The sequence below is a fragment of the Triticum aestivum genome, chromosome 4A, assembly GCF_018294505.1.
Source record: "Triticum aestivum cultivar Chinese Spring chromosome 4A, IWGSC CS RefSeq v2.1, whole genome shotgun sequence".
Lineage (NCBI taxonomy): Eukaryota > Viridiplantae > Streptophyta > Magnoliopsida > Poales > Poaceae > Triticum > Triticum aestivum.
Window position 1 is genome coordinate 499,371,614 of NC_057803.1, and position 11,404 is coordinate 499,383,017.

At 43.1% G+C, this 11,404-nt stretch overlaps 2 protein-coding genes across 2 annotated transcripts; one reads left to right on the top strand and one right to left on the bottom strand.

Annotated features, from left to right (window-relative positions):
• The first annotated feature begins 1,440 nt into the window (after positions 1-1,440).
• Positions 1,441-3,655, top strand: LOC123086582 (V-type proton ATPase 16 kDa proteolipid subunit). The gene is made up of 3 exons (XM_044508346.1): positions 1,441-1,733; positions 1,975-2,260; positions 3,229-3,655. The coding sequence occupies exons 1-3, from the start codon at positions 1,655-1,657 to the stop codon at positions 3,359-3,361; spliced, it is 498 nt and encodes a 165-aa protein (XP_044364281.1). The 5' UTR covers positions 1,441-1,654; the 3' UTR covers positions 3,362-3,655.
• A 487-nt stretch (positions 3,656-4,142) lies between these two features.
• On the bottom strand, positions 4,143-9,635 carry LOC123086581 (long chain acyl-CoA synthetase 9, chloroplastic). Its single transcript, XM_044508345.1, has 12 exons — positions 9,280-9,635; positions 8,493-9,024; positions 7,527-7,607; positions 7,019-7,291; positions 6,688-6,819; positions 6,424-6,597; positions 6,105-6,334; positions 5,791-5,908; positions 5,170-5,301; positions 4,953-5,087; positions 4,632-4,838; positions 4,143-4,531 (listed from the first exon to the last, which is right to left on the bottom strand). The coding sequence occupies exons 2-12, from the start codon at positions 8,946-8,948 to the stop codon at positions 4,367-4,369; spliced, it is 2,103 nt and encodes a 700-aa protein (XP_044364280.1). The 5' UTR covers positions 8,949-9,024; positions 9,280-9,635; the 3' UTR covers positions 4,143-4,366.
• Between the last annotated feature and the right edge of the window lie 1,769 nt (positions 9,636-11,404).

The window sequence follows — 11,404 nt, forward strand, 5'->3', positions numbered from 1 at the left end:
AGAATAACCATCAACATGTGATTTAGAGGTGAGCCTAAAATTATTAAAATTGGGATGTCACTCAATCTACTAGAAACCGCTCATTTCTTGGATTTGTTTATATTAGAATACCTTTGTAGGTCATAAAAACTAATGGATTTGATTGTGCTTCGAAGATGTCGATTGACAAAGACCCTGATGTAACGATGATGGAGGGGGCTAAGAATTCAACGAGTTTTACGTAACCAAAAGAGGTGCATGCAAATAATTGTTCTTCTTTGTATGTATGTTGCACATGATATAATACTCAAAATGTATATTTCTATATATATTTAATTTTGTAGAATATGAGAGAGATGGAGATGGATTATGTCGGGGTTCAAAAAGAAACCCATTCAGAGAGTTTTTGGGGCGACGTTATTGGAAGAGGACAAAAATTCACCATGTTTTATACAACAAAAAGATGTGCAAGTGATGATATCCCACAACAACGATGCACTCACAATAAAGCATACCAGCTGGAATTACGATAAATGTTTATGGCAACATTTATTTCCAACTGGTATTCCGATGAGTAAGTTCAATGATGTTCATATAACTCAAGGAAAATATTTCAAAAGCCCCTAGCAACGCACGAGCATTCTAATAGTGGTAGTAGGGGATCACCCTGACGAACCCCACGGGAGGTGGCGAAATAGGGCCTGGCTTCACCATTAATGTTGGCTGCAGTTCTACCACTAGAAACTAGATGCATAACCCTCGCAATCCATTGGGGGTCAAAGCCTTTCCGGACGGGGACCTCTTTCTCAAGATGATGGGAGGGCTCAGTCTCTCGGCGATGCTCATATGAGGTAGGGCGTGTGTGCGTGTGTTCCCTGGGACGAGTGTATGCGAAAATCAAATTCGGCTATTGGGAGCATATGCTCCTGCCCATCAAAAATGTTATTTTTTTAAAAAATAAATAAATATGATCATTGTCACACCAAAACGCCACCTGTAAACTTTTAGGAGGAAAGCTTAAGTACTGTAATCTGTGCAAAAAGAAACAAGTCGAACGGGAAATATTACCTTTAAATGTTACATTTTTTTATTTTTTTATCGACGAAGCACTGTCATCCCGTTTCACATAGAATTAGCAAGCACACTTGTTACACTAACAAGAATATCTATGTGAACCAACCTGTGGTTGGATGGTTAGAGCCCATCAGGGGTCAAGTCCTGATACTCGCATTATTCATGTATTTATTTCAGGATTTTCGGTGATGTACTTTCAGTGGGAGGAGACGTTTTCGGTGATGTACTCTGTTAATTTTATTTTTATAAAAATCATAAATCCAAAGTATTAAGTCGCCCGGAGATCTTTTTTCATTTATTAAATCGTCGTGAGATCTGATCCGATGGAGACAAAATGAACGGCGAGATCGATAAAATAAGCAGGAACCCAGGGGCCAGGGTGCAAAACCAAGGAGTCCAGCATCGTCACACCTGTATACTTCCAGAGTTTTTATTTTTCTATAGATCAGATCGGGTCGGGGCGAGGAGAGGAGAGGAGAAAATAAAAGCAAACTGGAGAGGCCCTCTGTTCCTCTCCCTACCAACCATCTTCCTTAGCGACGAGGCCACCCCGAGTTCCACAGGAAAGAAGCGCGACCGGAGGAGGAAGAAGAGGAGCAAGATGTCGTCGGTGTTCAGCGGCGATGAGACGGCGCCCTTCTTCGGCTTCCTCGGCGCCGCCGCCGCGCTCGTCTTCTCATGTACGATCGCCTCTCCTCCCTCCTCCCCTCCTCCCGATCGAGCGACACCTTTACGAAAAGCTGAGATTCATTAGATGTCAGAGGGTTCCTCTCCCCTCTCCGGTCGGGCTCGCGGTCGCGCCTTCGCTCGATCTGCCGGTCCCCGCGGCCGCGCTGCGAGTTCCGTGCCCCGATTCGCTCGATTTGGGATCCCTCCACGCTGGATCCGGCTAGAGGGAGATTTGACCGGTTTCGTTTGCAGGCATGGGGGCGGCCTACGGGACGGCCAAGAGCGGGGTCGGGGTGGCGTCCATGGGGGTCATGCGGCCAGAGCTCGTCATGAAGTCCATCGTGCCCGTCGTCATGGCGGGTGTGCTCGGAATCTACGGCCTCATCATCGCCGTCATCATCAGCACCGGGATCAACCCCAAGGCCAAGCCCTACTTCCTCTTCGACGGCTACGCTCACCTCTCCTCCGGGCTCGCCTGTGGCCTCGCGGGGCTCGCCGCCGGCATGGCCATTGGCATTGTCGGTGATGCTGGAGTCAGGTAAAGATGCACCTGCTGCTTTTATTTGTTTGACTTTAACCTTTCGTCTTTGACTTTTAAGCGGTATGTGTATGCTCGTAGCTAGTTAGTGCTGTGCATTACGGTTTGATTAATAATTAGCGCTGCATTAGTTTATGCCCAATGAGCATCATGGATCTGTTTTTCCAAAACAGACGTGGCTACTCCCTTTGTGATTAGTTTATTAATGTTGATATTGGTAGTAGCATGTATTTCTACAAAGCGAGAATTATTTCTTTCGTTATTTTTAGCCTGGGTAATTAAGAACGAAATCTCCTAGAATCCTATGATATTGTGGATCCTTCTGTTTGTAATCCATCCAATCTATATGGTAATAAATAGAGTCAGTTATGTGTTTGAATGATCTTGCTCGTACTTGTGACTATGGAATTATCTCTAGATTTTATCATAAATTTAATGCAGAAAACATCGCAAGTGACTTTAATTTAACATTTTTTCATACTATTATGATAACTTTATTGCTATAATATACGATGAACATATAGTATATGCTGATATTGCGCTTATGTAGTTCTGATGTGAGCAGCAAGTATTGAGGGCACTACCTTAAGTTATTGTTTGGTCTTTGTATCTGTAAGACCTGATGTTTAAATAATAGCTGTGTATTGGTTATAAGACATTTTGCCTGCAATATTTTGAAACAATATTGCAGATTTACATTCGAAAGTACATGTTCTTGGATAAGCTTGTGATTTGATTCTGACATATTTGATTTGCAATAAATGTTTAATGTCGACTATATTATACTCCTTGAACCAATATTGGAGTATTACTATTTGGAACAGTTACTATGTTACTCTATGATGTGGTTGATCAGTGTTCCCTTCACAGTTTTTCAGTTTCATATTGATACTGTTTTGTATGGGGGCTGCACTGCAAGCCTCCTACAGTTGAATCCAGTGTTGACCTCTTGTGGATTTTGATTGCAGGGCTAACGCGCAACAACCAAAGCTGTTCGTGGGTATGATCCTTATCCTCATTTTCGCAGAAGCACTTGCCCTTTACGGTCTCATCGTGGGCATCATCCTGTCGTCCCGTGCCGGCCAGTCCCGTGCGGATTAGGCGCCTCGCTCTACCATTCTGCAATTGCCACACAGGCTACATTCTTGAGAAGCTGAAGCATTGAAAAGTTCTAATTTTGATGTATTAAGGAGATATTTGTAGATTATTAAGGAAGGTGACACTTCCAGTACCGTTTTCGTTCTTTTTGGGTTGTGGTGGGCGTTTGCTGTTCGTGCAGAGGATTTTGGGGTAGGCTGGATTGCTGCTCCTGGTTATATGGGTTTTAATCCTACTGGTGGTGAATAAAAACACGCATTGTAGCTAAATAATAAATTTATGATTATATTATGTTCATCTCTTTTCTCCACTCTAATTCCTTGATTCAAATTCATACTCTTTTTCTGCATGGTTAGAAAATTAATGTGGTTTGTCTGCTTTGCTGCTAAACATTTGTTGAAGCCACAAACTTGCAATTCATATAGGCTACAAACTTGGCTTATGTGTAGCATGGCTTATTTTTTGGCGAACAATTTACCCAACTTTCGTCTGTTCACTGTTCTAATACGCTACTCCCTCCGTTCACAATTATAAGATGTTACACTCTGAGATTAATTGTCGGCGATTTAGTACAAAGTTGTAGAGGGAGTAATGAATCAGATGTATATAGACGCATTTTGTAGTCCATATTGAAATATGAGAAACATTTTATAACAGTGAACAGTGGGGGTACATTCTAAAAGCTGATGTTTCAAAGAATTTACGGAGATAACTAATACCCAGAACCTACACATCCTTGTGTAGCAGTAACTCATGTGTGAATCATGACAGCAAGATTCAGAGATGTTCCATGAGAAGTTTAACTGAGGAGAACATGATCTCTAGCTGAAATACAACGGTAAATCATCAAGTACACATACTAGAGTTCAATATACTGTCTGTCTCGATCCACTGTTTGAAACACAACACATATGAGAAGTTTTGTTCTTGCTAACAAAGGGACACTATCTGTCCACTGTCTGAAACACAACACAGATGAGGAATGTTGTTCTCCCTAACAAAGGGACACTATCTGTACAGCTTAGCAAGATCGTCCTGATAACCCTTCTTGATGACCTCCCTCTTGAGCTTGAGGGCAGCGGTGACGAGACCCGACTCGGGGGTCCATGGCTCCGGTATCAGCTTGATCCTGGCAGGGATCTCAAACTTCTCCAGCCGCGATTGCTTACCAGCCTGAAGACCAATTTAGAGCAACGGCACAGTACAATCAATCACGCGTGCAACGGTTAGCAAACGACTGAAAATTCGATCAGAGTGCAGGAGAAACACGGACCTTTGCCAACGACTGTAGAACTTCTTTGACAGTCTCTTGCTTCTGGCACAGATCGGGGAAATCAGAATATGCAATCCCTTGTTTTGAGGCCCAGTTCTCTAGCTCACCGTGCGCAGCTACAACGAGTGCAACACAGTAGTTTTGGGAGGGATCCGCGTGGACCATGATGTTGTCAACATACGGGCTCACACTCAAAGTAGCCTCCACCTGTGATCGTGTACTTCGTTAGGAAGAGAGCTACTAGCTACTTGTTTGGCCTGGTCGTAAGTCGAGAAGTGCTGAAATAGCCGTGTGTTTGGCCAGAAAAAGAAACCGTATTACCTTTCCTAGCGATACATATTCACCATGTTGAAGCTTAACTATATCCTTCTTCCTGTCAATGATTTCGAGGCAGCCATCTGGGTGCAAACGCCCAATGTCACCAGAGTAGAACCACCTCATTCCTCTCTCATCATCCTGAACAAGATACATACTTTTACGATTTCTTTTTAATCACAACATAGACAGCTTTGTAATATTACTGTGGTTGGTAACATACCTTGTAGACCTCATTTGTTTTGGCCTCATTTTTGAAATAGCCTTTGGTTACATTTGGGCCTCCAATAATGATTTCTCCCCGAGGCATTGGTGAATCAGATGTCAAGTATCCACCTTCAACCCAATCTATCAACTATCATGTAGAGTTACAATTATGTTAGTAAAGAATTGAATCTGAAGGAAAGGGAGAAGAATAAAACTCGATGGGCAAAGACAAAATCCACTAATTGTTAACGCATAGGTTCTTTTTGCGCAATATTATGTGTTTCTAGTTTTATGCTTAGGGGCATGAAAATATAACTGCAAGGCACTAGATAGACAAAATTGCCATGCATATTAACTTGGACTAACTGCAAAGTTACCGATCTGGTAGCACTATCCACACACATGGAAGAATTACACCAACCATTTGAAAACATAAGCTGATCCACAAACGAAATATTAACATGTCCTTCACAACTTGGGGAACACCTTCAATACGTACCTCGTCAGACATCTTTCTAGGGCAAAGATACACCATTAACAGTAAATATATGTATGAACATAATAGCTTTGCTATGGAAAGTGGAACTACAAACCATATCAACATTATGAAATGATAAAGTATATCTTTCTTTTATACCTTAATGAACGAACAAGACAATGGAGCACCAACACGACCAACAGATGTGTCATTGTACTCAGAGAATGTCCCGCCAGCACACGTTTCAGTTAGACCATATCCTTGCCCTATTGGAGCCCTGTAACAGCAAAACTCGGCCGATCAATTTCTGGGCTTGTAAATGTATGAAATGTATATAATACACCAGTTATATTTGAAATGTATGAAATCCAAACACAGCAAGTAATAGTGGAGTATAAACATAATTGCTGTCAACAGAAAGAACTTAAGATAACTTCTTTTTGCAAAAAAAACTGAGGATCTATATATCTCACCCAAGGCATATATTGATAAATCTCTGAGTTTCTCCAGACAGAGGCGCTCCGCCTGAAAGTATAAAGCGAATCCGGCCTCCCAAGATTGCATGCACTTTCTGGAAGACAAGCATGTCCCACACAAGCTTCTCTAATCCCCATGCACCAAACCAACTTCCATTGACAGCAGCTAGCCGACGGCTGTAGGCGATATCAAATAGTTTCTTGGCTACACCACCCTTTGCATCAACCTAAGTTCATCTCAATATTAACAACAATTCAGTACAGAGATTAAAAAACACAGAAAAGAAATAGATGATGGCACCGTAGAGGGCAATACATTTTTTCTCACGCCATCACGAACACGGTCAAGTATAGCAGGTACCGCAGTCATAAGTGTTGGCCTCAGTGCAGAGGCATCACCTTTGGTCCCCTTTTTAATTTTATTTGATGTATCAGTCAGGGTCAATGGTGATCCATATCCTATAGAAGCCCCAACAGCAGATATAATCGTCTAGACCACACATTTACAGAAATGTAATTAGTATAAGTATACTGATGCCACGAAATAAATTGAAATACTGATATGACACACTATACCTACCTCAGCTGCCAACTCAAGAATGTGTGCAAGCGGGAGGTACGCCAAGTAGACATCCTTCTTACCAAGTGCAGGCACAATAGTCATAACAGCTGATGCTGTAGCCAAGACATTGCGATGGCTCATCATGACACCCTGTGGAAAATGTACAAATGAGAATAATGTTTCCTCGATCAGCAGGGCTGTAGAGCAGATGAACTCAGAAAGGACATGCATTAGTGGTCTACATATCAGGAGTGTTCCACCATGAGTACATGAGCATTAGCAGACAATTGAGCACCTCCGATAAAACTAGACCAAAAATTAAATATAGTGAACATGGATTTGAACAAACCTTGGGCATTCCGGTGCTCCCACTTGTATACATTATCACTGCTGTATCAGATGGGAGAGGTAAATTTGCTTCGATAGGTGTTTCCAACCCTAGCCTCTCTACCTCTTCAAATGACTCGACTCTCCAGTTAGTGCATTGTTTAGCCAAGGATACTTCACTTGAGACACCGTCCTCACTTATGTAGACGACATGTTTCAAAGTATCAAGTTGCCCATTTATATCAATAAGTTTTTTTAGTTCTTTCCGTCCACAGATCACAGTAGTTGCCTCAGTCTAAAGAGTCAAAAAATAACAAGATTAGCAACTGTACCACACAGCAGAAACATAAGGTATGCTTTATTCTGATAAAATAGATATGCCAACCATTTCCTTAAGTGATAATATAAAAAAATGATATTGTGGTAACTGTTGCTTGCATTTTTGGTGCCTACCAACAAAAGACAATGCTATAACTAAAAAAATCAGTTGTCTTGAGTTCATGGATGCACAGAGTATATAGTGAACCGACCTCATTTAGTGAGTGACAAAGTGCTCCCTCTCCCAAGGAGGCATAAATGGTGACCACTGTAATGTTTTGTCTGAAGCATGCCTTGGAAACAGAAAAAAAAATGGTTAGAGAACTTGCAAATGATTTACAGAGCAGAATGTTAACATAATGCAAGTAACATAACAAACACACGCTTTTTCCAAAAATAAAATAAAATAAGAAAAATACTCATAAAGTAATTAAGCTGAAGCAATTCCATGTTCAGAAAAAGAAAACAATGTTTATGTGGAGAAACAGGATTTTTTATATAGATTCATATCTCCATCGTTAGTCTACTTCTTTTTGCCTCATTATGTTCATCTAGATCACTAACATTATTCAGTTTATATGCAAGGATGATGATGGACTATCTGGTCTTTAGTATCTTTGAAATGTTCCAACCCTAGCATTTACATGATATTGTCAAAAGAGTAAGAATAGGAACATATATCCCGCTTCATGGAAAAATTTACTTGTAACATGGCCATAGCAACCTGCATAGCCCCGCGTTCATAAATGTGTTAAACTGAAGGGGTCCTATTTGAGATATCAGTCTTGGCTTGGGAAGCCTGATCCTGCCAGGATCCCAACCCCTGCCAATCCCAGTTCATGCAAGTTAGGACTGGGCCAAGACCTTGAACGGGATCGGACCTCCCAAATAAGGACTTGCTTTTACAGAACTTACGAGAATGTATAACTATTGTCGTGGCATGCATTTTCCTATCTTTATGCAAGCTATTACTATAATGTTTTAACACCTTTGAAAATGCAGAACCAGCATCCTGTAGTATATATTTAGGCAAAGCTTGCATTTTCGAGATGGCAGTTGAAGATACATGAAGACCAATATGCACAAATATAATTTAGGTACTTGACGGCTTGATGCACGGAAGGCCGAAAGCACGGCACATGTTTTTGCTAATTTTAGTACATTGGTGGAGAAGTTACCTGCAACGCAATCTGCCACTCAGCTCGCGTATCAGCAAAGATAGCAACACGCTCGTCCTTCTGGTGCCCAATTTGGATCAGACCGGATGAGAAGTTGCATACAGCCTTGAATGCTTCGATGTAAGTTTTCCACTCATACTCCCCCAGATGGAGCTTCTCGAATGATCTTCCATCAGCAGCCACCTCTGTTTCCCTTGAAATGAGCTTCCTGGTGCCGTGCAGGGGCATGTAGGCATACTGCTTGCAGGACTGTTCGAATAGCTCGGCGAGCGTGAAAATCCCTTCCCAGTGCGTCTCGACGGGCTGTTCGGACCTGTAGTTACGGATGGCATAGCCAGGCTCACCACCCACATCGACGGGCAGACCCCTTTTCTTCTCAGCCTTCTCAGCCTTCCTCTTGGTGAGCATCAGAGATGCCACAAACGGGATGACAAAACCGATGAAATAAGGATTCATGTTTCTTGAAATACAGGCTTATAATATTTTTTTAGCTCAAGGCGCGTCGAATCAGAGAGGCCTTGAAAGGATAAACCTGAAACAATTCTTCCATGAGGTGAGATGTTCTCCAAACATAGCGTGATTTAGAGATAGTAACACTGTCAGTGATATAATTCATTTTCTCTTCTAGAAGGCTACAATTATAGGACCAATTACAGATGACTGTGCACATAGAAATTAGAATGCTGATACGTATAGCAGAATTCGGATCCTTGAGTTCTGGAAACCAAACCCAACGGAGTAAGGGCTAGAGAGACAGAGAGACGGGAGGGAGAGCTGGGAGCGGTACCTGGGGGCTGGGGTGAGGCTCGGCCGGCCGGGAAGCAGGGGAGGGCTCTGGGGAGGTTGAGGAAGGGAGCAAATGTTGCAATGCGGGTGGCGGGGAGTAGTAGGAGGGAACAGGCGGAGAGGGAGAGATGGAGGTGACGGCGACGGCAACGGCAAGGACGGCGGGGCGGAGGACGCGAGGAGGCGGCGCCGTCGGAGGATGGTGGGTGGGTGGAGGGTGGAGCTGTTCTGGCGGTGCAGGACTGCGGGGGTTTAGGGATCTCCGCGGCGATCTATCTGGTGGCATCGCAGGCTTTGCTGCTGCTGGCGGCCATCCGCCTTGGTTTCTCCGTCCTTGTCTTTTCCTCTGGCTTTCCGAGAAGCTCCTCGTACTGGAGTTTCTCCACGTGTATGCAACTCTTCATGCGAAATTTCAATGTACTCCCTTAATTCTGATGTTTTTTTTGCGGGTTCAAAACTTGTATTACTCAGATAATATCAGTACAATCCATCGCAATCAGTTCTAACACATCCGGAGGAGCCGAACCAATCCAGGTCACGGTTCTACCTTGAGCTCTACCGAACGCAGCTAGACTATCGCTGGCCTTATTTTGCGACCGCAAGACATGAGTAATACAAGATTAACGAAGACTAAGAAGATATCTAATCTCCTTTACCAGAAAAGCATAAGCAGACTGATCACAACCATCACATGTGATCATAGATACACCACAAAAGAGTCCAATTCGACTGTAATAGGCAAATCTGATCGCTGTAAAGCATAAGAGATGTCCGTTATACAGGCACACAGTTCAGCCTCCAAAGCATCTCTACAGGAGAATAGAGCCCTGCACGCCGAAAAGATGATCTTGCCGTCCGAGTCTCTCAGAATCATCCCTGCTCCAGCTATTTCACTTGAGACAAAAGACCCATCTGTATTAAGTTTTACCCATCCATTCACCGGCCTAGACCACGTCGGTAGAGCACCCACCGCTGCACTTGTGTGCTTAGTGGCACCGTCCAGACCGATCGTCAGCTTTCCTTTAGCAGGGTCACAACGTGAGTTTGACTTTACTGCCATCAAGGACTCCATATAGCTTTGCAAGAACCTGATGGATACGTCCATTGGCGGAGCAGGCTTTGAGTGTACTAGCTCATTCCTTACATACCAGCATCTCCAGAATATCATCAACAGTATGCACCGTTCCAAACCGCTCAAAATAGCTAGGACATGTAGCAACCATTCCTTGCCAGTAGGGATGAATGTTTCTATATTGGGCAGTCTCCAAATTTTTGCCATTGACCTGTATAGATCCCGGCCATATTGACACTTCACAAAGGGGTGAAAATTGTCTTCTGTTGCAACTCCACAAACTGGGCATGTACTAGTAATTTCAAGGCTAATCCTGCATTTATTTTTCTAGGTTGGTAGACTGTCCGTTGCCACTCGCCATGCAAAATTTGCAATCGAAGGTGTAGCGCCGCAATTCCAAATGAACTTCCAGCACCCCCTGGCTCCCGTTGGCGCTGAACTAGAGGAGGCCACGGACCCTTGGTGCAGCTCATCAAACGCCAGACGATAGGCGCTCCTAAATGTGAAGACTCCATACTTTTCAGGTGCCCATGCAAGGAAATCATCATCTAGTCTCGGAGAAGCCCTGATCTTCAGGATCTCTTCAACATCAGCAGCAACGAAATAGCGAGAGAGCAGCTCAACCTTCCAAGATCCATTATCATTTAACAAGGCAGAGACAAAACGCGCACGGCACACGCCTTGCCGTGAGATGGGTCTGAATGAAAAGGGTCGGGGGATCCAGTTGTCTCGCCACACTCTTATGCTTCTGTCGTTTCCAACATGCCATATTAACCCTTTCTTTAGTAAGTCTAGACCATGGCTGATTGCTTGCCATGAGGAGGCATTATCCGTGAAAACAGTATCCTCAAGCTTGCCGTGTGGGTAGTATCATGCTTTGAGAACTTGTGCACATAGGCTTTCCGGTCTGGATATTAAATGTACTCCCTTAATTCTGATTTTTTTTAAATAAGATGTATATAGACTTATTCTACTATGTTTATCTACTCATTTTCATCTATATGTAGTCTATATTAAAATATTGTCTCATAATTTGGAACATAGGTGGTAGTTT